Below are 26,291 nucleotides of genomic sequence, written 5' to 3'. Positions count from 1 at the left end.
TCCGCGTGTCATAGTCGGCCTGTACACATCCCAGATGAGTAAGGATAACATTCAACACAGGAAAGAGCACTTGCCTGCACAAAATGGTGGACGTCTTCACGAGACGACCCCATGAGCCCAAATGAGTCCAGGATCCGGTCGGTCGTAGCAGCCGTAATCGACGTGCGGACTTGTGGTAACTCATTTCCATGGCCACCTGAAGATGGCATGTAAGAAAAGGACATGTCATATGGCGCTTGAGGCCCATAGTTGAAGTGCGGCTGTGGGCGTGTCGTGACGGTCGCCGGAGTCTGCGGATTAGCCGTGGACCTCATATGCATGTAACCAGGGGCGATAGGAGGTAGCTCAGGCATCCCCTGACGCATAGCGATGCGACTGTCTGATGCCAAGTTGTGATCCCGAGTTTCGGCGGCGAGGGAGTCTACGGACACAGACCGGCTCAGGGTACCAGCGTCGGCGGATCTGGCAGGAAACCCAGCCGGATTATCACCTATTCTTCCTGAGGAAACCGAAGATTGCGTGGAACTGAAGGGTTCGTTAGTTCTTGAATGCAGGGAAGGAGTCTCCGACAGGGAAAGACGATAAGTGGGGCTTGGAGTCCGGCGTACGCGTTGAGCCGGATGTAAATATGGGGAGTATCGAGGCGATGAAGAGTGGCTTGCGTGCTCAGATTGCGTGGTTTGCATGTCCGTAAGTGTGCTGGCAAGACGTTGGAGATGAAACTGGTGCAGAGTCGCGGTTCAACTTGTGCCAACTCAGCTGTTCAACATGGTAACGTGATTCACGTGTCTGTCAGCGCGACACGTCTCAAATCCACAGCGTGGGCTATCGAGCAAAAGATATTCGTGCTCCTTCATGGTCAATTGAGAGAAGATAATCTGGTAACGTACAAACTGCAAGCGATGCTTCTGAGTGGGCCAATATATGTCGCAAGTATGAAGTCAAATAACAGAGCAAGGTGTCAGATACACGAGTCAAGTCCGCACAATGATCCATCGAGTTGTCAGGGACGAGAGGAGACGTCAAAGTCAAAGCGAGAACAGGATGTTCATGAGAAGAAATGCCTGCGGGAAGGCGCTGTTCCGGAATGCCCGTTCACACCGGGAACACGAGGCGAGGTGGGAGACCAAAGCCCAAATTTGTGATGGTCAAAGGGTGAAGCCTCCGAGGATGTGCGCTGTTCATGGTCAACGCCGCTCTCGCTCTTCAGTTCCAAGGACCTCTGCACGTCGATCCCGGGCCTGATTACTCTCTGTGTTGGTTGGCCATGCTGCCAGGATATGATGGATCAAATCGTGCGCTTGCGACCATACTTGCAGCCGTCGAACTCGTCGCAGACATGTGAGCAGGGCCACCAACTGGAATCGATGTTGCCGGCTGTGTTCGAGCACGTTTGTGTGGGCGCGATGGTGTCCGAGGTTCAAGCATGTCGGGTGGCATAGTTTGGGCATGCAGGGACGGAAATGTGGCAGGCAATGGCATCGACAAGGAGACGTGGGCGTTGGTGATCATAGAGCTGTCGTCCGTCATACTTGATCGCTTTGGCTGGCTTTGCTCCCTGCGCCGCTGATTCTCTTCCTCTTTGCGCCGCTTGGATTTCTCTTTTTCGGCTTCCTTCCACCTCCGCATCTCATCCTTGCGTCTCTGCGCCTCTTCTTTCTGCCTCCGCATATCCTCTTTTCGCTGCTGCGCCTCGAGCTTCTTTTGGGCCGCCTCGTCTTTGCGCTGCCTCGCCTCTTGCTTCTTCCGTTGTACGTCTAATTTCTTCGCAGCTGCCTCCGCTTCCCTCTCTTTAATGACCTGTGCAGCTTCTGCAGCGGCCTGATGCTGTAATTCTAGTGCTGTCTCTGCTGCACTTGATCGATCAAGGCAAGGATATCGCACTCGTGCATGTATGCACGCGATTGCCTCTGAATTGCGCAGTAGTGCAGTGTTCAGTACAAGGTCATCGGGTGATGTCGAGTGGTCGATTCCATGTGTAAGTTTGTTGGTCAGTCTTCGCTCCTGGATGACTGGCCGAATCTGACGTATTTCACAGCCGTGCATACTGCAGTTATGATGTACGTGCACCGCGCCAATGATCATCTGCAAGATTTCATGAGACTAAGCAAATGCAAGACCCAGGCTGCTGCGTACCTCCTTTCGCAGGAATATGAGGTCAGATACGCTCTCCATGATGCGGGGCATTCGGTATGGCATAACTATCTCGCCGACTGTCCATGGCTTGACGAGAACTCCCAGAACGACTCCTTGATTGTTACTGATTAAGATTTCTTCGATCCGGCCCAGAGAGTAGTCGCTCCGAATGCGATAGACCAAGAACTTGTGACGATGAAGTACGTCCCCATTTGCAATATGGAGAGTCGTCCCCCGAATGAGCTCGTTGCGTGGCAGACGAATGATCGCTTCGATCTGTGGCCATATGTGGGCTAATCCATCCTGTTCATTGCGCGGCATTGGACGATAGGTACCTGCAATCACAGTCTTAGATCCAGATCACTGACAAGTTCTCTAGGGACGTACAAGTTTGTCCATACTTGTCATCGGACAAGTTCATCAAACGGCAAAATTGAGCGTCGCTGATAAGCTCGAGGACGGCAGGTCCTGCCTGCTGGCGGACAATTGCACCACAATTTTGGGCTTCAACATATCCCCCAAGAACCAAGTGCCTCACTGCGTGGGTATTACTGAGTGCGTTCGCGATGTCTAGGCTTGGTGCGTGACGGTTCGAATGAACACTGCGCTGACGGATGACTGCGTTGTAAGATTCAAATCCTTCGGTTGCATAGATGATCGCAGGGCCGAAACGCCGGATGTGAACAGGAATGTGAACGAAGAGGTGGAACTTTGGTTTATTGAACCATTGTGGATTCCAAAGTGCCGTCGATGCAAGGAAGTCGAGAATGGCGTCCTCCAAGTTCGCCTGTAGTTTTTCTGGTAAGCTTCTGCGAGCCTCAATCTTTTGACAGGTGAACTCGCCATGTATTTATCGATATCACTAATTTCTGGTTGATAGAGCAGCGGCGCAAGCCGAACGAGGGATAACCAAGCCTCATATGCACGCTTTGGAATCATATTGATCAGAATAAAAGGAGCCATTTCCAATATCACCCGGAAGTCGCGCCCCACTAGCGATCCAGCATAATGAACCAAGATATGACCTTCTGGAGGTTTGATGCTGAGTCCCCCTGAGTCCACGCTATTGATTCTTGCTATCAGTTTTTTGCGGCCTTCGGAATCCTGCCGGGAGACAGCATCGCGCCACCAATATTTCACGACACCGAGAAGAACGACGTGGAGTAGTTCGACTGGTGAGTCCGCATGTGGGTCAAAATCTGTGGAGTCTAATATCAGCAGTGCTTTACAGAGCTGCTAACGTGTTAGGACGCACCGTCAACCATCAACGCAGGGTTGAAGAGATTAGCAGGAAGACTGTGACGCATGGCCTGCAAGGCGGAGGCAATCTCGGTGTCCGTGGACATTCTCTCGCCCCGTGAACTGTTCTTTAAATCATCTTTGATCTTGCGACACTTTTCCGAGAGCTGATCGATGAAATGCTGTAGATATTTGTCTTTCGTTCCTGTCTCGGTCGCCATATGATTGACGGCACTTGGAGCACCTTCAAGAACTCTCTTGAGTTGCGCCTCCAGGTTTCGGATCGTCTCTGCCTTGCTTCGCGGTACGCCAGGCTATTGTCATGGGTACGTCAGGCAGTATACCAATTATTGATACGATCTCATACCTTAAGGAAGTCTTCCAGCCTCTGCAGCTCGCCAGCATGTCCGGGAGGCCGCTGGCTCGAATCGGATCCGAAGGCATGACATATCCGGCAGAAATACTTGCCCTTCATGCCAATGTGCGACGCAAACTCGCTCGCCATCGGATTATCCCCTTGAAAGGCAAGTACCCACGGAACTAACAGGATCTCTTCATCTAACAAACAATCCCAGACCGGTATCCCATCCTCGCCACCTTTCTGGATCGTAAAGATAATGTATTCCATCATCTCAAGCGGTGGCGCGATGTTCGATGTCGAAAGAAAGTGGATGTTCGAGAGGTTCTGAATTTTACGTCTTGGTAAACCGGCAAAGGTGAGTAGCACAGAATTGTGCTTGTTCCATTTTTTTGAAACATTGCCTGATGTATCATCGCAGTATAGCCACAAAGGTAGACTGTGGACCCGTCGACCGGCTGCTTTAACACGCCAATTATTACGCAACGGGATGTCGCATGGAACGGTGCGATAACAGCCATTTTCGTCGCGAAGCAGAGTCCCTACCTGAAGTTCAATGACTGGAACGTTGACCAGGACTGAACATGTTTCTCACCTTCAATTTTGACAGGTTGATAGAGGCCATAACGGGCACACACCTCCGGGGAGTCAAGTTCATCTACTGAGAGGAGGAACGAGGTGAGCGGAACCTCTCGTTTGTTGTCCGCAATATCGACAATGAAGTGTCCGGGATCCGATCCATTGAAGACGTCGCTGACTTCCGCCCATAAGGTGTTTTTTCGGGAAAACCAACGTCGGATATAGACAAGTGATCCGTCTGAGAGCCCGTTTGTGACAAGCGCGAGCTCATCGACATAATAATCCCTCCCGGAAATAGGATCACGAGCCATTGGTGCTGCACGGTTTGCGTTAACTTCGTGTCTCCATTTGTCCCCCTGTCAACACTCTCGACGAAGAACACCAGCATCCTCCGGATAGCGCTGGATCTCCTTGGCAATGCATGGGTTTGCAAACTCCTTTCAAAACGCCGCTGTTTGGTTATACAGAGATCTCATGAATGCAGCCGTATGACTCACGTGTTGGATGATTCTTTCCAGGTCTTCGACGACGTACAAGTGCCCAAGATTGCCTTGGTGCATCTGAGGATTGATGCCGGCTACTCGCTGGATGTCTCGGCGATATCTCTTCACCCGCTTGACTGAAGGGATTCGGGTTGCACCATTTTTTTCCGCAAACCATTTCGCACCCTCCAGGCCGGATTCGGATATTGAAGCACGAGGAAATGCCGACATGATATCCATTGTACAGGCCTGATGCGCACGAGGTTAGCTATGCTTTTGTCTAACCTTTTCTATTCACTCACTCCACGACCCGCCCATGGCCAGTATCGCTCATCATCATACTCTGCATCTATGCCCGCGGGAAGTGGTTCATCGTCATCATCCAAGTCATTGACAGCGGCTGGCCAACCGGTCTGATCCTCCAGCCATGGATTTTCTTCCTCAACCTCATCGGCGATGGACTCTGGTAAGATATCACGCTTTCGCAACAGAACAGGTTTTGACGATGCTAGGCTGCCACCCCAGTCATCGTAAATGGTGTCTGGAGGATCTGAGTCGAGTGCTGGTCCATGAACAGAAGGAGGGGATCCAGGAATCGACTCTGCATCACCTATCGGCCCCGTCCAATGGTCGCATCATGGGGAGTCTGGTAACAGAAGATGGTTGGTTGAGGACAGCCAGGGATCAGTTTCGTCAAGAAGCTGATTGTTGATGGCAGGCTCCTGTGGATCCAACGAATGCAGGGTATAACTTGGCGAGAGTGTTGACTCAAGAGCTTGTGTCCAGTCATCTTGCGGATCGACGGCGCTATGAAAGGGGCTGGAGGTCAAGATAGGGGTATCGCGGGCACGAACAGCACAGGTGTGTTCGTCTGTATATTCGTGTCGTTGTGCCTTTGCCAGGTTCATTGGCTGACGCTGTGAGGGGCAGATTGTGCATGTAAATGTGTTCATTGGCCCATGTATGAAGACTGCAAAACTGGTGAGTGTGTCGACTGGGTTATGTCTGACTTTCCACTCACGCGATGGGTTCAGCAATGTGACGGGCCTGTATTCAACGATCTCGTCAAGATCCGGCAGCCCGAAGTCCATGATGAACACCAAGGAGGCTCCTGAGGGTCGAGAGGCGATGACTGCGGCGGCACACCCGCATTCGGAGGTCACCGGCTTTTCATCTTTTCACTCCTGTTTCACCGATTTGCCACTCTCTTTGACTCACTGCTGCATCGTTCGAAGGTAAGTCATTGCATATTCATTGATTCACGGGACCTCTAATGTGCCCAACAGCCTTCTGGACTCGAATACGATGTCTTCGAAGTCTAACGAGACAGGAGGTCGCAAGTAAGCTCCACCTCCTGGCCGAAAGTTGGTGAGGCGTGTTACACATGCACGCAAGTCATCACCGCACACGGGGTTGTTGGAGGCATCCAAAGGTACGTTGTAGTGGACATGGCATGCGGATAACGCTCAACGACTTGCGAATGCAGCGGAGGGCACCGTTGCCATTGATATGTCCGCGATCGAAGACCCCGCACCATCCGAGCCGGTTCAGGCCCAAACAGGCGTTCCCGACATGCCCCCTGCAGTGCCGGCAGGAGCGTCATCTGCGTCGGCTCAGGGCGAAGTCAACTTGTCGGTCCACACCTTGAAGCTCTTGCCAATGACCGGTGATGAGACCCCGTCCATCGACACACAAGCAATGAACAGCCCTCGCACATTGAGGGCAACAATGTCTGCTCAAGGTTTGTCATTGTGAACATCACATGCGGATAACACTCAACGACTTGCAAATGTAGCGGAGGGCACCGTTGCCGTCGATGTATCTGCGATCGAAGACCCGGCACTATACGAGCAGCCCTAGTGACTGTTTCAATAGAAGTATCCCAGCAGTTGCCACAAAAGTGTCATGTAGAAAACGCAGTTGTCTACCTCAACTATAAAACACAGCAAAATCTGCACTGTCGACACAGTCAAAGGAGACCGTGGCAATGCGCGTGATATCACACTTGTGCTATATACTGCAGCACCCGCAGGCAAGCGCAGCAACAGCCTCGACTATATATTGCACCAAGTAGCGTTGGTTGCTCCTGACCGTGATGCACTGCCACCAAATAAAGAGCATGCACAGGCAGCCACCTTCTCTGCAATCTCATCAACACACTTCAGCAAAGATTGGCAAGCACAGCATCGCTACGAGGATCTGCAATGCACGCTCAGCGGTCACTTCGTCACATATCCCAGCTATGCCTACACTGCCGCCGCCTCACTCATGCGGAATGGGGCCGCATACACCCACCGCGTCGGAGAACATATCCCAGTAAGCACCGCATCTGCTACGAGGACCTGACGCGCACCGGTAGCGCTCGCTCGCTCATATACTCCAGCTACCTCTACACTGCCGCGGCCTCGCTCGACCTCAATGGATCCACATATATCAATTGGCTCGTCACATATACTCCGGTAAGGGCCGCACCGCATCGCCGCGTACGCGCTCCGTTTGCTTCTCTACGCACCCCAGCTACGTCTACACTGCCGCCGCCTCGCTCACGCGGAATGGGGCCGCATACACCCACCGCGTCCAAGAACATATCCCGGTAAGCACCGCATCTGCTACGAGGACCTGACGCGCACCGGTAGCCCTCGCTTGGTCATATATCCCAGCTACCTCTACACTGTTGCCGCCTTGCTCGACCTGAATGGGGCCCACATATGCCCACCGCGTCTGAGGACATATCCCGGTAAGCAACACATCCACTACGAGGACCTGCTGCGCACGCACAGCACTCGCTTCCTTCGTACATACCCTGGTAAGCACTGCATTGGCTTTCAGGACCTGCTGCGCATGCGCTACCGTCGTTTTGTCAAATACCTCAACTACCTTTACACTTTGCTGACTCGTCCAATCTATGGGGTTGCACACATCCAGCTAATCTTCGTATTTACCCTGTTAAGTGCCGCATTTGCTATTAGGAGCTACTGCGCATACGCAGCGTTCGCTGCGTCAAATATCCCAGCTACGTCTGCACTGCGCCGACACGCTCGATTCAAGTGGAACCGCACACATTGTTCCCTGTGCATATTCGCTAGCACGTGCACGCGCTGCAGGGATTTGTTGATGATGTCCGGACGCCGCTTCATTCACATATTCCAGCTGCGTTTATACAGCCACCGCTCCCGTACAATTATTACATCCGCGATCGGGTACGTCATTTCCGTTGTCTCGCACACATACTTCGTTAAAAACTGCAACTCATCCAGACGACTTGTTGTTCGCAACGGTTGCTCCAAGGAAACACCCCAAGCACCTTACACCGTCGTTATCCCTGTTCGGTTTCGTGATCGCGAGCGCACATTTTCAATGCAATGCTCCGGTAGGTTTGATTGCGTTGTTACTGAGTTCGTATAGTTGTGATCGGTATGATCGCCGCGAGGGCGTATTGCGGCTGTTCGTAGGTAGGTAGGTAGGTAGGTAGGTAGGTAGGTAGGTAGGTAGGTAGGGTGGACTCTCTGATTCGATGTGGATCGGCTATTCTATCGAGTTAGATCTCAGGAACGAGGTCATGCATTGAACGGCAGCACTCCGCTGATACTCGGCCACGGCATGACATGCGGCACAGGTACTTCACATTCCAACTCGCACGCACTCTCTATCCCGATCCGGCAACTCGTCGAACACTTCAGACTCCGCTATCACCACTCTCATTACTGACATGTACGCTTAGCAATTGCTAGAGTACAAAAGATGAATGCTAACCTTGGGCTGAGGCTTGACCGTTACTCGAATGCCAGACGACGGACGATTTTTTATTGCCATTGTGAGTAGTATTTAGTCTACAACATATCAAGCATTGCTCACAACAGAAGGGGAAGGGCTCACCGCTGGGTTTCAATATACTTGATGAAAAGCCGATCGGCAGCGCGGCAGACGGCGAGGAACCCGTCTGAGCGCGAGTCGCGGATCCTTATCGCCGATCACGTGACCGATTCCGCTTCGGGACACCTCGGGCCTCCTGGCCTCCAACGACCCCAGCGACTCTCGAATGGTTATCCTCATCCCCTCTGACTCTCATTCACTTCACCTTACCTGCCGTCAAGACCTACACTCGACATCCAGGGTCAGCAATGATTGAGGAAATTTGCTGCGGCCGGAGAAAGCTTTGATGACGGATGTTAACGTGCTGGCAGGGAGCGGAGGCGGACGCTGGGGGATTTCTGGTACGTACTCAGACTAATACGTGTCAAGTTGTCTTTGAACATACAATGGAAACAGGGTGCTCTTCCTCTGCGCTACCCGGAAGTGTAGCAACCTGTGCGTTGGTACGTCATTAATTTCTTGCTTCCGACTTCGGTGCTATCTCTTCTAGTTACGCACGTACGACGCAATCGACATGACTTTCGGAGGGTACGATTTGTCTCTCCGTACCGCATGACCAGGAAATACCTCACGATATGAGCTCCAGCATCATGTAGAACCATCGGCCCCCACGTGGAGCAGACATCATGGTGTTTCATCTGCGGTTGGAGGTTAGTGGGACAGTTGCTGGCATTAGGGCTCTCAATGTCAGGTACTTACATGGGTGTACATGTAGCTGATGCAAGTCGAGACTCCAACCGTGCCGGTGATCGAACTCGCAAGGTTGCAAAAGGTGCGGCCGGAAGGATACGACGGGCCTCGCATAGATGTTCTGGTACGTTCATTCTCAGCTTTCACATGGCTTATCTGACGTATGTTCGCTTTTCTCAGGTATCTGAAACCAACTACGTGTGTGCGCGTATGACTGGCGTTGGGAGAGGAGTCCTGTAAGGTTGGACTCGGTGGCAAGATGGAATGAATGGGCCGTCATCAGACTTCGGCACACGTAGCAATCCAACATGGTGCATTCCAGTGGATAGGAGCAATCACACGTTACATACCGAGGAATTGTCCGCTTGCCCGATCCTGTACGATGCGCAATTACGAGTTCGTTTCGTGTGTGTATGTTGCGATAATTTACGATAAAAATGTTTCTACCTGAGATACGCAAGGCAGTGGAGTACAGCATGATCAAGGGATTCGAGTGGGACAAGTTTGCTCTGTGCGGCAAGCAGAGAGAACCGCAGGGAGGGCACTCGCGCAGAGACTGCCGAAATCGCGTCATTCGTTTTCGTAAACATCTGGAGCAGAGAAGTGTCCGGGAGGACATACCTCAGAACATCGTTTGTAGACTTAGCTTTCGAGAGAATCGGTGCCGTCGTCACTATGTATGGATGCAGTTGATGCAGTGGCAGACTCATGATGCACACGATAATCATCGAATGTCTTCCTGAGCTTCAAGGCGATACCGACCGGCTCTGCGGGACGCGCGTAGGCAGAGAGAAGAAACCGAAGGTATATGCGAAGCGGCCAGAAGTCGACGTAGTCCCATAAGAACTGCCAGTCTTCATCGTTAGCGACCTGGGTATTCGTCAGCATCGGAGGTAAAGTGTACTTATCATTGCAACAACGTACCGTGCAGACGACCAAAGCGGTGGCGAACGTTGGTTGATCGTCATAAATGCGGCCGATAGCCAGCATTTCGAACGCCAACTTACAAATGCGCTCCTACATTCATGTTGCGTGCGTTCATGAGAATCAAGTTGCTCGAGTATAGACGTAGCCTCTTACCTTTATCGCTTCCCAGTGCGCATCTAAGCATGGCTCCTGCTTGATCATCGTGCTCAAGGCGAGCTTACGCCCATCAGATCCGCGTTCTCTGGATTTCTCAATGCAGTGACAAGACGGTTGAGCCATTAGGGAGGGTAGGAAGTAAAACACACCGGGGTGATGGTTGAGCACGCAGGATTATTTACACGTCTGAGCATTGCATCGTGCAATGCTTCGTTCACAGGACAGACGGAAATGGTTGTTTATTTCCTAAGGCAAACAAGGAGAACTATGGAGACGCGCTGCGTTATTGCATGTCGTCGTCGATACGCGCCCACTTTGGAATTTCTTCATCTTCTGCTTCGCTCTCGTGACTATCTTCATCTTCTGGATCCGAATCGAATTCATCGTTCACGTTATCGGTGTCTTCTGACCCACGCGCGGCATACGCTAAGAAAGGTACATTATTAGCGGCGGATATCAATATATTGAACAGATGGCTGACGTTCGAATGGTGCGTGTTCAGCGGATGTTTTGTCGACAGCTGACCCAAGGCTGGTAGAAGTCTGTGCTGCGGTGATTGGCCGCGGCATATCGGTAGTTGAAGAGGCCGCAGACGATAAATCTAGATTCCTGTCAGATTTTACGTTCTGAAAATAGTGCTCGCTGAACTCACCGGTGGCGGCTGCTACATTTCCCGTTGGGAAGGTCATCACATACACTAGAGAGGAGCGCTTACCGGCTGGGACACCAGATAGCGGACTATTTCTGATGTCAAACTCTGGTATCCAGTCGCCTCCAAGGTTGGAAATCTTGAGCAATGGTAGCCATTGTAACGCGAACACTGTGCCAAGTTTGGTAAGTATGCGTGCTTGACGGCAAGCGTAAGCGTCAAGTCCGCGCATAACGCGATCTTCTACAACCCGTAGCTCCCGCCGTTTCTCCCACCATGCCGCCTTCGCGCGGAGAAACGTCAACACACGTCGCATCTCCTCCACGAGCAACACGACTTCCTCCGCGCATCTTCGTGATCGCGCCCGTTGCCTTGCCCATTCGCCCCGCATATGTTCGTCGGCATCACGGTCGTCAGTCTCGGCAGATCTCTTCTGGGTACCAGGGACGGTCCAGATCCACGACGGCGTCCTCCTCCGTTCCGCTTCATCCGGCTGATCGTCGCGAAAAGGGCCGCGGACGTCGTCGTCAGACAGGTAATGGTAGTGCTTCGTCCAGTCGCCTGTTGGGTCCAGAATCTTGACGGCCGTGTACGATGTCTGGTAGACGTTGACAGCTTGCTGTAACTTCTTTGAGACTGACCCGAGAAGCGTTTTAGACCGTGTTCCTTCTTTCTGGCCTGACGATTCGTGAGCAAGGATCGTAATATGTGGTCAGGCTTCCTTACCTCCTAACGAATGCTTCATTTTCCGCCGAGCAGCAGTTCTAATGCATAGAAAGTGTCGGACGTTGACTAGGCCGTCCTTCATCCGTGCAGTGACGTACTGTCTCTCCTTGTCAATCACGTCGCCGACACACCCGGAGTTACGGAGCTCAGGAAGGGCGATATCAGACGGCATCAGTATCACCAGATTTTCGGCCCGAATGGTCGCTTCGAACTCTTCGCCGCTTTCTGCACGCCGAGGGGAACGGCGCGTGATGGCTGCCGGCATGTAGGAATCCTGAACGTCATACCAGTTCTGAATACTCCGATAGAGTGCTGTGCGGCGCTCCTGTAGCGTAGACATCGCCGTGTCCGTAGCATTCGCCTTCATTTGCTGTGCCTGATAACGAATGTTCCATCTGCAACAAATGGACAGATCAATCCAAGTCGTACACGCTTCAAGAGCAACCCACTGTTGATCGCGTAGAAGGAAGCCCTGTCGAATAAACGCATTCGCGGACGTCGGATGCAGCGAAGGAATCCTCATACTAGCCTCTTGCGCATCCTGTTCGGCGAGCGCTTTCCGCAGTTGACCGACGTTGATGGCTGTATTTGTATCAGTTCAGAGAACAAACTTTTGACAAAAAACTATCCTCGCCTTGTTCGGGTTCGTCGTATGGATTTGGTTTCTTGTGGTCAAGCTCCCATTGATGAATCATAGCCTCCCATTGACAGACGAGAGCTGGGCTGAATCGGGCGGTATATTCTTCGTAGATACGCTGGTGCCGTGAACACTCTAGCAACGTAGAGAGCAAAGACTTGTACATCGCCGTGCCTACGATTGATTAGTATCTGAATCACTAGGTGTCCGTAAGCTTACCCAAACCGACGGTCTTCCTAAAGTTCCAAGATCCCCAATGGTCGTTGAGCGTATGGTGACGTGCCGCGGGACCCATGTCCCGCGTCATGGTAGCAATGCCGCCGATATGGGCCCACTCCTGCTCTATCGTTTCACCATGCGTGAGGCCCGTATTTTCATGAAGAAGGAAGTTCAATTCTGTCTGGCAAAGTAATGTGTGATCGCGGATATGCATGCTCGGAATAAAAAATCGTATGCCAAGTCCCCCAAGCACCGCAAAAGTGGTGGGGAGGGTGGCATGTCGTTTCCAAAGGTTCTGTTTCCATTGGCATGCGATGTCATAGCTGATAGCGATCGGAAGCATGCAGCCGACGAGAAGAAGCGTGGACCACAGAATGTAATCCATGGACACGTACCTGGAAGTGTTCAGCGTGTCTCTTTGGGATAGGACGGAGAAATACGTACTTCTCTCCTTTCTGTAGATCGGCGACTCCGTTAGGCCGGACAACGCATGTCTTGCGCATTTAACGGCGCCGACGCCGCTCACAGACATAACACCGGGCTTGGAATTCGTCGAGTTCATGTGTTTGATCGCATTGAACGTCGAGTCGCACGGAGCTGTAGTCTATGGGAAGGATCAGTTCGTATTCGATATACAACTGTAGAGCAATCGCTGAAGTTTCACCTCCTCGACCTCGACGTACGACTTGAGATGTTCCTGGTATGGAGCTTCTGCAACACAGTATCCCCAACCACTGCCCAGTTCCGGATCGTTGATCTTCCTATCCTTGTTCTTCAGACGAAAGCAAGCATCGAGCGCGAGGAACAACGTGTATATCCATCTATAGATATGCAAATGATTAATGAAGTCCACACGGATACACGCAAGCCGACCTTTGTTCGGGGGAACATTGATCCCAGTCGTCTGGAATATTCCAACCCGGTTGAGGGCATGCGGGGCATAGAACGGCGAGGGCACCGTTTGGTGTCTCGCTGATACCTAACGGGTCGTGTCCACGAGCTGCCCGCTTGAGCAACATGAGATGAGACCATTGTCTCGTGGCCAATGTCGCTTCATGATATCGTGACTGAGATGCGGCGGCTCATCAGTCTTCGTGAATAGCATAAGTACCTAACTTACCATTGGTTTGTTTAGTCCAGCGTTGTCTGTTTTGTGCGTGACCGACAGATAGTAGTCGTGAAGCGAGATCTTGCCCTGAAGCGTAATGCGGTGGAATGTGTCGAGAAAAGCGAACGTGAATGCCGTGCGGGGGTCCTGACTAGAGGCCGGATACCACCCAACATCGAGTAGTTGCTTCCACGGCGGGGTAGCCGAGCATACGCAGAATCGAATATCGACCGAATGGTAGCCATTCGCGTCGAAGACAAGGAACGACTTGTGCGCAGGGTGAGTTCCACTGCACGGCTCGCCAGGAGGGTGTCCTAGGCAGATTTCAAGCCCCAGCTCGCGGAGCGAAGTCGGCCAGAAGCAATCATTATCCCAGTACTGTCCGATACGTTAGGTTATACGACTGAATCTTGCAATCACTCACTTCAATGCGATGGAGCGGGAGGCTGCTATGGTCGGTCACCATACAATCCTTGCACATCATGCATCCTCCCAAGCAATCCTGACAGCGGTACTTCCCGGGTTGTGTTGAAGAACAGCAAACGCCGCAAGGAGCAATGGCATCAGCCGGCAAAGCTTCCTGGGCCAACAATCCGTCGAGGAACTTGGACCTCATTTCACGAATCCACTGTCGCATACGGTACTGATGGAGCTACGTCATATTTCCTCACAACGATTCCATGACACTCACCCCAATCGTCTTCGTCGGCAACTTCCTCTGTGGACGCTGCTTCTTGGCGGTCCCCGCATCCTTCGATCCACTCCCCGAAACAATTCCCCTTTCATCTTGATCCATGGAAACAGGCGTAGCTTCATCCTGAGATGCGAGAAACTCGTCGTGCGTTCGTTTGGCATGTGTGATGGTGGTGCTAAGCCGTCCTGTTCGTGCCGATATCTTCAATTCTATGTCTCTTGCAGTTACCAGTGCCGTTTTCGCGGGTTCATTTCCAAGAAACTTTGGTATTTTGATCTTGCGGGGCATAAAGACGTAGCGGGCGCACGTCGGATTCTTAAGCAATAGTAGCGGGTGAGGAGGAACGTGAACGCCAAAGGTAACTTGTGCCAGCGAGCACAGGAGATGACCACGTGGGCGCATTGGTCTGGCAAACGCCACATTCTCAGCCGAGGATTTTGTGATGCGGGATCGTAAGGCAACGAGAAAGGCGAGCGGTAATACAGTACGCCGCCTTAGACAGCTTGGTGAAGCTTCGGTGAAGCCCCGATAGCACTGCAATGCTTGTCAGATCAAGATTTCATCTGAGATCGAAGATCGAATCTCACGGTCTTGCCAATCTTACCGTTTGCTAATCGCAAATTCATTCATGATCTTGAAGATGATGCCGAATCGCATCCACGTATCGAACATAGCCAGCGTGAAGCAACAACGTTAAAGTCTACCTGATCGCGGGGAATCACATACCAGCTCAGTGATATTGGCTCCGTTGTGACGAGTGGATCCCGAAGTACTACCGGAACTTTACTAGATCGAAGCTCGTCGTTTCCGAGTCCTGCCTACCACCTGGTATCGGATTCTAAGCTGCCTTCGAAACCGAGCGCAAGTATGAGTGCAGTAAAGCAGATACGTGGTAACATTCAACATCGATGTATGACTCGGAGCATCACTGATCGGAATCATCGCTCGCGATGTATGGAGGTTCGAGCGTATACTCCTGTACACCTGTTGAGGAGATTTGGAATCTGTGTAACTGCCTAGATTACTTTTATCTGTGTAGGTGTACAGATGGACGTACGCTCTCCGATCTGCATCGGGTACGCTTCAGAAGACGACGCGATAACGAGCTAAACAAGATATGTTCGGTTGGTCGAGTGGTTGCTCTCATAGCGTGTATTGCTGAGGTATTGTGGAGTCAACTGAGTATGTATCATATTGGCCCATTGCGCTTGACGAGGTCGATGAAAAGGGTCGTGGGATGCGACGTCGTGTGGTCAAGTCACGATGTCGGAAGCATGAGTGCTCGCAACTGTTCCTCCGCTATTCTCCATCCCAGCACCAAAATGTGCAGTAACCAATGAGTACGTATTCATTGAGACAGCCGTTATCTACATGGATGGACCTTCAGGCGGTGATGCTAGGCATGATGAGGATGAAAGGCGGGGTTCATGACATTCAAGCAGACACATACGGCATGTATGGTACTGGAATCGAATCTCACGATCTCATCAGTCTCACCGCCAGCTCAGATAGCTCTAAGGTTCGTCCTTGATATATCCTCTGACGGTAATGTTGAATGACATCTACATATTATCGACTATGGTAAGCGTAGGGGGAAAACGTTGACACCTGCCTGATCACGGGGAACTAGATACGAGTTCAGTGACATTGGTGCCGTTGTGATGAGTGAATGCCAAGGTACTATCGGAACTCTACTAGCTCGAGGCTTGTCGTTTCCGAGTCCTGCCTACCACCTGGTATCGGAATCCAAGCTGCCTTCGAAACCGTACGCAAATATGAGTGCAGTAAAGCAGATACGTGGTAGCGTTCAACATCGATGTATGACCCGGAGCGTCACTGATTGGAATCATTGCTCGCGATGTATGGAGGTTCGAGCGTATACTCCTGGATACCTGTTGAGGAGATTTGGAATCTGTGTAACTGCCTAGATTACTTTTATCTGTGTAGGTGTACAGATGGACGTACACTCTCCGATCTGCGTTGGGACGCTTCAGAAGACGACGCGATAACGAGCTAAACAAGATATGTTTGGTTGGTCGAGTGGTTGCTCTCATAGCATGTGTTGCCGGGTCGTTGGTATATGACTTGTCTTATCCCATTGCACTTGACGAGGTTAAGGGATGGGGTGGCGGGATGCAAGGAGACGATGTCGACGATGCCGTCGAGGCGCAACGTCGAACGACTATCAAGTGCTCACATTTGTTTCTCCGCTACTGTCCATTCCTGCACAAGACCAGCATGATGCGACACGTAATGAATATTGGCATGTTATAATGTATGTGCGGCAGTACATTTTGTGTTTGAGCGGATAGGTGATACATAGATTCGAGAATCGTGGGATGACGAGAAAACATACAAAGTGCCGAAGTATATACGCAGCGAACATTTTTTATTAGGCGCTCGAACAGGCTGTTTCCCATGAACGCGGGGGCGCCGGCACCGGCACGCAGCAGCTCCATCGCATGTCAACGAGCAAGAAATGGCAAAATATGCTCCGAGTGATTGTCAGCAAAACAACCATAACTCTGTGTGAATGATCAGTGGGATGATCGTACAATAGACGGTCCAACTGACCGAGGAGGGATCGACACGTGCAACTCCGATCTGGATTACCAACGCAATATATTATCAAGACGAGGACGAGGCATCGCGCGATGCCGTATCATTATTGCCACCTGGCCCGTTTGAGGATGAACGATAGAAAGGATAAAAACCCGACATAGGAAGCGGAGCAAAAGTAGGGGATGGCGTGGGGGAACCCCTCGACGAGGGCGGATTGGACGGCGGCGGAGAAGGCGGGAGGGGCGGGGCAAGACTGTAAGTAGCGAAACGACCAATTGGAGATGCTTCGTCCAGCAACTCGTATACGGGCGATGGGGACGGAGGAGGGGCGCGCGGGAAGCTGAACGGCCACGGGGAATTACTGTAGCGTGGAGCAGGCGTCACTGTTCACGCGTCAGTCAAGGTCGAAAAGCTAAAGAGATATGCGTACCAAGCCAGAGGTGACAGAGCGAAGACAACATCCTGAACGCTGATTGGGCCTCGTTCAAACGTCTGGGAGATGCCTGTACCGCGGATGCGGTAGACTCTTGCTCCCGGCGCTCAGTTTGGAGCGTTTTCGTCGCCTTGAGAAGCGACTCGTAACCTCCTTCCTCCATGAGGGGCCTACAACAAAACAAGCAGTGAGCGCGGCAAGCGGCATCAATAGAAAACAGTGCGAACGTGTTGTGACGAGACGGACCGCTGGTGAGCGCAACACCTGCAGCGTAACCGCGAGAGCTGAGCGAGAGTTGCAGGAGTTATAGCGACGATGAAACGGGGGGAAAGGAACTTGGCCGCAAACGAAGGAGAGCGCCGCTTTTAACTTCAAAGGCGCGCAGCGGGCAGATACCTGTTGCAAGGCTAGACTTATGGCACGACTCACGGACGATCAGGGTGCTGAGGATCAGGGTACGACAAGTAGGCGGGACTCGCGTTTGATGGGGCATGCGGTTGTGGATTGCGGCGAACATGTGTCAATGCGCAAGGGATAAGAACCACGAGTAGCACTGCCTTGCCCTATCACAGCGAGCACGAGGAGATCTACACCCATGACTCGGGCACGAAGAAGTGCGCATCAAATCGCGCGCTGACACGAGTTTGCGTATATGACAGTATACATGCCATGACGGAATGTGAAAGCATGATGTCCCTCGGACAAAGAACCTATCTTTCCCATAGACAACGAGAGACACTTAGTTCGAAGCTCGGATATAGGATGAAGCAAGGCGAAAAGCCGCTGTCACCGCTATCACATGATGCCACAAACTGACAGCGGTGAATCGGCGGCAGGAAGGAGCGGGGCCGAGTGTCGAGGACGACTCGGCCTGTATTGGCGCGTCAGCATGAAGACACCGCATCTCCTGGTTAACCTCCTCACGATCCGTGGAACTAATCATGAATGACGACACGCAGAGTATATGTTACATACTGAGCCTCGGGAGGGCCGTATTACTGCTTTACACCGGAGCTGTAGTAATAGAATATTACCTTGGGTGTCGTGACCGGGGCGACGAAATGTACCGTACACATGTGGAAAAGATATGGTGTCGAATGAATACCATGGGCGATGATACTCGCGATTCGCATGTTGTCGAGCCTAACAACCTGCAATCGTTAACTAGACATCGCGGATGTCACTACAAACTTCGCAGAGTTAATATGGAATTTGCGGATCATGGTAAAAACCGCACCGGACCAGATCTTCAAACCCCTGTGGACGATGCCAGTGACATAAGGGCCATCAAGGAAATGGGGCGTTGACATCGGTGTCTGTATCAACCTCGCAAGGTCAGTGTCTTGCCTTCGGGAAATGCCGCAACGAACTCGATGGTCGGGTTATCGAGCCAAACACGAGTTCAACTTGCTGTTGTTGACGAGTGTCAAGATCAGAGAGAGAGGAAATGCACAGACACACATATGTGGCAAAGACGTCCCGTAGTATCGTCACGGCGGAGACAATCTGAATGAATATCATGGACGATGATACTCGCGATTCGCATTTTGCCGGACCTGACAACCTGCGATCATTGCCGCAGACGTTGCGGATGCAACTACGAACTTCGCAGAGTCAATATGGAATATGCGGAGCGTAGCAAAAATTGCACCGGTGCAGATCGTCAAACCCCTGCGCACTATGCCGATGACATAAGGGCCGTCGAATAGATGGGGCGTTGACATCGGCGCCTGTATCAACCTCGCAAGGTCAGTGTCTTGCCTCCAGAAAATGCCGCAGCGCACCGGAAGGTCAAGTTTGATTACGAAGGCCGTCGTTTCCGCTCTCGATGTATGATTTTGGTGAACAACCACGAGCGACTGGGTCATGTACTATCAAGTTCGCGGCAGGTAACGAGTACCACAGTGCATCGGATGTTCAAGCCACTGGACGAGTCCTTGAGGGTGTTGCTGCATCAGTGTCACGTATCACCTCAAACACATCACCGCGCCATCATGAAATTCAAGGAAAATGCCGAAAGGCGGCGGATCGTTGGGCAGGCGTGCAACAGCCTATTATAGAAGACATCTGGAATGTGTCCCATCGGGAACGTGCGCGATGAGACTCATAGCAAAAAAAGAGGAGAAATTTTACTGATACCATTCTGTGCAGTGAAACATCGCGTAGAAACTACACGACAGGCACCGGCAAAGCTTGGCGCGCACGATGTCATGCCGATTTCTTTCCTATGGCAGCTATCGTCGACGTTGTATCAGATCCAGACCGAGTACTGGAGGAGAATGTGGTGAGACGTACCTTGAAGAACAGCCACTCTGTCGGTAGATGCAAGATTTTGTTGTGGGATCGCCACGAAGGAGGCGGAGAGCTGCATTTTGCTGAGGTATATAAGTTGACTGAGCTTTAAGGAAAGTAACGCAATATACTGCGATAGCCCTCGGCCCAACTCCACTGCGCACGATTTCGCTATGTCCCGTCCATCTGTTTTCAACGAGCAGGAGAGAGCTTTCTTCTCCACCTTATGCATCGACTACGTGAATTCTGGCACCGATAAGAAGGGCTTCTACGGCCGTATATGGGGTCAATATCTTCGCAAGTTCCCCGTGATGCCTACCGAGGACGAGATCCTTGAGAACGGTGGAGATGTGATGAAGGCGTTCAAGTGTGCCGCGTGCGCTGAACGTCGCGCGCATCGACTCGCGGTATGATATCTCTCTTGAAGTGACGCTGCGAGATACTGATCAGACGCCAATTCGGTTCATAGCAAGCTACATACTGGTTCCAGAACAACGCAAAACGCATTGCCGCCTCACTTATACCCGGTCTTGCCGCTCCAGTTCGCGCCCGAACGCTCGATCTCTCGAACAAAGAGAAGAGAAAACCCCAGGTGCGTTTCAGCATGTGAGACTACCCTCCGTCTTCTGACATGTCGACTAGCTCCCGCATGCTTGGATACGTCTTTTCTATCATAAGCCCGAGGTGAAGGCCGCGTTCGATGTGGTATGGAAGGCAGCGACGGACGCCGGTTGGCCAGAGAAGAAACAAGCGTCGTTTCGTAACAAATGGGCATCCGAACAGTATCAGGCGGGTGACGCCCAGACGAGAGCACTGGTGGACAAGTACCGTGAGAAAGGTTACCTCAAGGACGACGCCGAACGCTACATCGATATTGATCCTGACGACGACGACGATATGATCCGTGCTAAGCAAGTTCAAGAGTGAGTACGATGGTCACTTGTTCCGCTCCTCATCTAACTTTTCTCAGGTACCTTGATAATCTACCCCACACGCTGCAACGCGTTGTGGAAAGCCTCCACAAGCAGACCGGATGGCACTTCAGTGTTACTTGCGGGGGGCGTCTACCTCGTGCCGGCGGGGACGTAAACACTTTGCAGTGAGTTGAAAAAACTGAGGATACTTAGGTCATTGCTGACGTGCATTGTTTAGTTTGTCTATGGGACAATGCAAGCAAGGAATAGATTATTCGTCCTGGAATTCTGACCACAAAGCGGACATAGAGAATTTTCGACAATTCTGCAATGAAACTTGGTGTGAGTTGACTCCTTTGTAACTTCAGACGAAAACAAAATCTGACAGAAGGTGTAAATAGCAAAAGATGAATGTCTGGCGATGAGTCTCGAGAGATCTCAAACAACATCGCCCACCTATTCGACGTCAACTCCTGCAACTCCTGCACTTCAAAAGGAGTACGACTCTATGATCGACCCCGCTTTGATGGATATGACTCTGGTTGGCGATGCGACATCTCTAGACGGCCTCAGCCCCGCGTTCCTTGCTGCCGCAGCTGCATCTATCACGGAACAAGTTCTTGCACCCTCGTCAGGAAACGCAGTCCCTTCGAAAAGGCGCCGCAAGGCCCAGGATGTCGCCACCAACCACAAGAAAGCAAAGACTCGTCGCAATGCGGAGCTTCTTGCGCAGGCCGAAAGTTACGCATTCTCTGAGCTTTCCCCTCTCGGTGCCGCGCCGCCTCCTGACACCGCGCCGCCTCCTGTCGCGTCTCCAGCGGCGCCGCCTCCCACCTCTGAGCTTTCCCCTCCTGGCGCTGCACTGCCTCCTGATACTGCGCTGCCTCCTATCGCGGCTGCAGCGCCTCCGCCTCCCGTCGCAGCTGCAGCGACTCCGCATCCCGTCGCGCCCCAAGCGCCGGCCGCGCCTCCAGCACCTCTGCCTCCCGTCGCGGCTGCAGCGCCTCCGCCTCCCGTCGCAGCTGCAACGCCTCCGCCTCCCGTCGCAGCTGCAACGCCTCCGCCTCCCGTCGCGGCTGCAGCGCCTCCGCCTCCCGTCGCAGCTGCAGCGCCTCCGCCTCCCGTCGCGGTCCAAGCGCCTCCGCCTCCCGTCGCGGTCCAAGCGCCTCCGCCTCCCGTCGCGGCCCAAGCGCCTCCGCCTCCCGTCGCGACTGCAGCGCCTCCGCCTCCCGCCGCGGCTGCAGCATCTCCACCTCCTGCTGCTGCTCTCGTTGCGTCATCAGCTGCTGCGACTCGCGCTGTAACACCCTCGGTTGTACGGGTCCCACGCAAACGGCTCGGCTCGTCGCCAGCACCCAACGATGGAATGGTTGACTTGGACTCGGACGGCGATGAGGGTGGCGAAGATAATACACCACTTGGGGTTACTCCGTCCGATTTGGACGAAGAGGAGCGTAATGAACGGGTGAACTCTGCAGCTGCCAAGCATCCGGCGGCCACCTCTCCTAGCAACTCTAAGCAGAATCCCAAGGCTACTACACCCGCGGCTATCTCTTCTCGCAAGTCCAACCGCGTCCGCAAGGCGTCAACGAAGCTTGCCGCCTCCGAGAGCTGCCAATTGGACACGACGCTCCCGATCGTTGAACTCATCGCACAAGTGGAAGCGGACTCCAGCCTTCCGGAGTACTTCGCGTCCGCGGTGAGGTTCATGGGTTCTCAAGACTACGGCTCGCACCTCGAGTTTTTGCAAATGGTCAAGGTGTTTATCGTATTCGAAGCCAAAGGTCAGTTCATCGTACGAAAAGTGAGTACCGTGTATCGGATGTTAGTAGATCGTTCTCATTTGCCCTTCTAGACCCGTACCAAGATCACGAATCGCCCTGATATCATTCGGAGATGGATGACAGGCGAGCAACGTGACTTTGAGAAGATGAAGTCAGACAACACCCCTCGGGATGTAGTGGGGTGGTTCTGCTGGTGGGCGACCCTTCAACCCGGATGGCGTAAAACCACTATGCCCCATTCTCGTACTCCCCCGCCGAATGCTCAATATCCCGAGCTGAAGTATGGCCGCCTCGGCGTCGTCACAATCGTCGCTTCGCTTGTCTGTATTTACTTGTCCACCGAGGAGCCGAAGCTTCGCGAAAAGCTAGCCGAAGGTGCGAGTGATGTATGCTGGGTCCTGACAGTAGCTGCAACGGGAACGGGCCAGTCCGCGAACGACGAGGAGGGAAAAGAAGGCCAGCCCCCTCGCAAGTAGGTGCGCATTGCAATCTCGATTACCGGTAAAGATAATGAGGATCGGCACCATCAGACGCCCTCGTCTATAGTGATATGACTGTTTTCGTATTGCCTTTGAATGTAGAAATGCCTAGTATTATCATCTTAATGGATATACGCGCTGCACTTGGTGCAAGGTCTTATGAGCTTAATGCCGTCGAATCAAAGATTCATAGATGTTGATTAACATGCAGTGTATGATATCGGGTTGACACGGTAACATTCTGGGTGATACAATACTTAGACCGAGAGTTACGACGCAAGGCAAAAAACGGCCGTCTGCCAGTTCATCGGCTGACGCAGAGTGAATAACAATGAGATATGTTTGATTTAATGCGATGCAACCTATTGCTGAGATTGCATCGACGTACAAGCATGTTGGGTGGTTGCTATGATATCCGGCCGAGGCGGACTCGGGTGACAGGTCTATCCTCCTCGTGCATTAGCAGAAGTTTATCCGCAAGACGACGTGGACGTACTGATATCCACGACACGAGACCTCGTCGAGATGTTGCTGAGGTACTTGGTTGAGGTCGGGGTCGCGCCGCACGGTCTGCCCTTCTCAAGCTCTCGCTGGAGTTTGTCGTAGAAGTGATGCGGGCGTGTTTGCGGCCGGTATGAATCCTCTCGGAATGCTGCTAGAGTATGTGGCCGAGGTCGGGATCGAGCCGCGTGGATCGCCCTTCCCAAGTTTAGCTGGAGTTTGTCAGGAAGAGAAAGCAGACGTGCTAATACTTACGGCCCGCAACCTTGTCGAGATGTTGCTGAGGTATTTGGTCGAGGTCGGGGTTGCGCCGCACGGTCTGCCCTCCTCAAGCTCCAGCTGGAGTTTATCATGGAATCGGCGCGGGCGTGCTGGCGGTCCTGGCATAAAACCTCGGAATGCTGCTGGGGTTTCTGGCCGAGGCCGGGGCAGAGCCGCGTGGATTGCCCTTCCCAACTTTAGCTGGAGTTTGTCAGGAAGAGGACAGGGACGAACGGTATTCACGGCCCGCAACTTCGTCGAGATGTTGCTGAGGTATTTGGTCGAGGTCGGGGTCGCGCCGCACGGTCTGCCCTCCTCAAGCTCCAGCTGGAGTTTATCATGGAATCGGCGCGGGCGTGCTGGCGGTCCTGGCATAGAACCTCGGAATGCTGCTGGGGTTTCTGGCCAAGGCCGGGGCAGAGCCGCGTGGATTGCCCTTCCCAACTTTAGCTGGAGTTTGTCATAAAGAGGACAGGGACGAACGGTATTCACGGCCCGCAACTTCGTCGAGATGTTGCTGAGGTATTTGGTCGAGGTCGGGGTCGCGCCGCACGGTCTGCCCTCCTCAAGCTCCAGCTGGAGTTTATCAAGGAAGTGTCGCGGGCGTGTTTGCGGCCGGTGCGAATTCCTCGTAATGCTGCTAGAGTATGTGGCCGAGGTCGGGATCGAGCCACGTGGATCGCCCTTCCCAAGTTTAGCTGGAGTTTGTCAGGAAGAGAAAGCAGACGTGCTAATACTTACGGCCCGCAACCTTGTCGAGATGTTGCTGAGGTATTTGGTCGAGGTCGGGGTTGCGCCGCACGGTCTGCCCTCCTCAAGCTCCAGCTGGAGTTTATCAAGGAAGTGACGCGGGCGTGTTTGCGGCCGGTGCGAATTCCTCGTAATGCTGCTAGAGTATGTGGCCGAGGTCGGGATCGAGCTGCTTGGATTGCCCTCCTCATGCTCCAGCCCGAGTTTATCTCGGAGAGAGCGCGAGCATGCTAACGTGTTATCAGAGCCTCTCAGGCTGTTGCTGGGGTGTATTGTTATGGGCAGGATCGACCAAGGAAGGGAAGACTTCTGGTTTGCTGGGGTTTCTTGCCGAGGTTACCATGTTGCCCATGCTGTGGAAACTCCACGTGCCATATACATAGCTGCAGTTTGTGGTCAGAAATCGGATCATATTGGATCGCATACGAGGACTGCACATATACCCGATACTGCAGCGATTTATCGTCGTGCTTCAGCGACCCTGCGATTCGGCTGCTACTGGATTTTGTGGCCAAGGACTGGACAGCGTCGTGCCCGTTTCCGGGCTGCACTTAATGGTACTGAGATGTGTTTTGCTCTCTAGTCGCCGTTTACATTGTGCGATACGTGCCCGATACCTATTGATCAGTGTTCATAGGGCGATGACGTTTCCGTCATAATGTAATCACCTTGACTTTCCCTCGACGTTGCGCGTCTGTTAGTTTGATCTTGATAGCGACAGCGTAATCAGGTACCTTGTAGAGCGGTCGTCCCGTACACGTAGCTATAGGGCGGTCATCGAGGACGAGCTGCCATAGGTTTATTACACAGCCGTCATGACGGTGGTGGCACGTGCTAAGGAAGGTGGGGGTCTATCCAGCTCTCATATAGCCGGAGTTTATACTGTATGAGTATGGGTACGAGGCGTATGTGGGTACTGAGGCTGATGCCGCGGTTTGTTGTCGAGACGCGCGAGACGTGCGAGGCACGCGAGACTCAGTTAGCAGGCAGTATGTGTATGAGGTTCTGGTGGCAATAGCTGTGAATTGTACGACAGGTTTGGTCACTAGCATTGATACGAGCCGGTTCAGGCCCAAACGGACGTTCCCGACACGTCCCCTGCAGTACCGGCAGCAGCGTCATCTGTGTTGGCTAATTACTGTGTACAATACATCCCAGTAACACATACTCTGAGGCTCCGTGCTGGCGCTGCTAACCGGTCGTGGGTGCCGATCGTGTCGTGTGTACGCATCACAGGGGCCTGCGTCTTGGGTGGTGGGCAAAGTTATACCATGCGGCACCAGCGTGCCTCTCGCGTCTTGGTCGGTGACTCCGTGCTGGTGCTGCCAGCCAGCGGGTGCCAATCGGATGTCGTGTCGTGCGTCAGACGGCAAGGGCGGGGGGGTGGAAGCTGCGAAGGTCGTATCGTGCATGCGCATCCCGGAGGCCTCATGTTCTCCGGTGTTGGGCAAACTTGTGCGACGCGGCACAAGCGTGCATCTGGCGTCCTCACCGGTGGCTCCATGCTGGCACGGGGGATGGAAGCTGTGCCGAGCGCGAGCGCGTTGGCGGCTCGCGCTTGGCGTTGGGCGAAAGAGGGCATAGGGGATGGAAGCAGTGTACGATACTTTATGACCGCACCCTGCATCAACTAAGGTGTGCGCAGCTACGAGTGCAGGCGTGACTGTCGAAGACAGGGCACGGTTGATGCCGAGTGCAGACGCGACTGACGAAGAGGACGGGGCACGTTTGACGGCGAGGGCGGGGGGCGATTGACGACGGGCGGGGCGCGGCTGGCGACGGGCGGGGTGCGGCTGACGGTGAGGGCGGGGCACTGTTGACACTATATGCTTGACACCGAAC

At 53.0% G+C, this 26,291-nt stretch overlaps 5 protein-coding genes across 5 annotated transcripts; 2 read left to right on the top strand and 3 right to left on the bottom strand.

Moving 5' to 3' along the window:
- Nucleotides 1-2,706: 2,706 nt before the first annotated feature.
- Nucleotides 2,707-4,159, bottom strand: PUNSTDRAFT_76480 (uncharacterized protein; the record flags this gene model as incomplete). Its single annotated transcript, XM_007388330.1, has 3 exons — nt 2,707-3,335; nt 3,392-3,689; nt 3,743-4,159. Coding segments are annotated over 3 exons (1,344 nt in total), but the record flags the coding sequence as incomplete, so codon positions are not given.
- A 1,727-nt stretch (nt 4,160-5,886) lies between these two features.
- On the top strand, nt 5,887-6,654 carry PUNSTDRAFT_138640 (uncharacterized protein; the record flags this gene model as incomplete). The annotated part of the gene is made up of 5 exons (XM_007388329.1): nt 5,887-6,029; nt 6,081-6,134; nt 6,168-6,226; nt 6,281-6,535; nt 6,590-6,654. 5 exons carry the CDS (start codon nt 5,887-5,889, stop codon nt 6,652-6,654), a joined length of 576 nt encoding a protein of 191 aa, XP_007388391.1.
- Nucleotides 6,655-9,999: 3,345 nt separating this feature from the next.
- On the bottom strand, nt 10,000-14,575 carry PUNSTDRAFT_138639 (uncharacterized protein; the record flags this gene model as incomplete). The annotated part of the gene is made up of 19 exons (XM_007388328.1): nt 10,000-10,227; nt 10,282-10,374; nt 10,438-10,525; nt 10,755-10,866; nt 10,922-11,041; nt 11,093-11,104; nt 11,156-11,767; nt 11,816-11,853; nt 11,914-12,210; nt 12,265-12,397; nt 12,441-12,626; nt 12,672-12,852; nt 12,925-13,066; nt 13,116-13,126; nt 13,198-13,275; nt 13,336-13,492; nt 13,545-13,738; nt 13,792-14,157; nt 14,471-14,575. The coding sequence occupies 19 exons, from the start codon at nt 14,573-14,575 to the stop codon at nt 10,000-10,002; spliced, it is 3,153 nt and encodes a 1,050-aa protein (XP_007388390.1).
- Nucleotides 14,576-17,101: 2,526 nt separating this feature from the next.
- Nucleotides 17,102-17,631, bottom strand: PUNSTDRAFT_138638 (uncharacterized protein; the record flags this gene model as incomplete). Its single annotated transcript, XM_007388327.1, has 2 exons — nt 17,102-17,418; nt 17,466-17,631. The coding sequence occupies 2 exons, from the start codon at nt 17,629-17,631 to the stop codon at nt 17,102-17,104; spliced, it is 483 nt and encodes a 160-aa protein (XP_007388389.1).
- Nucleotides 17,632-19,933: 2,302 nt separating this feature from the next.
- On the top strand, nt 19,934-22,934 carry PUNSTDRAFT_138637 (uncharacterized protein; the record flags this gene model as incomplete). Its single annotated transcript, XM_007388326.1, has 7 exons — nt 19,934-20,167; nt 20,230-20,352; nt 20,403-20,683; nt 20,731-20,859; nt 20,913-21,016; nt 21,076-22,478; nt 22,530-22,934. 7 exons carry the CDS (start codon nt 19,934-19,936, stop codon nt 22,932-22,934), a joined length of 2,679 nt encoding a protein of 892 aa, XP_007388388.1.
- Nucleotides 22,935-26,291: the final 3,357 nt, after the last annotated feature.

This window comes from Punctularia strigosozonata (genome assembly GCF_000264995.1).
Source record: "Punctularia strigosozonata HHB-11173 SS5 unplaced genomic scaffold PUNSTscaffold_18, whole genome shotgun sequence".
NCBI classification, from domain to species: Eukaryota; Fungi; Basidiomycota; class Agaricomycetes; order Corticiales; family Punctulariaceae; genus Punctularia; species Punctularia strigosozonata.
This window is presented reverse-complemented; position numbering and strand designations above follow the sequence as displayed.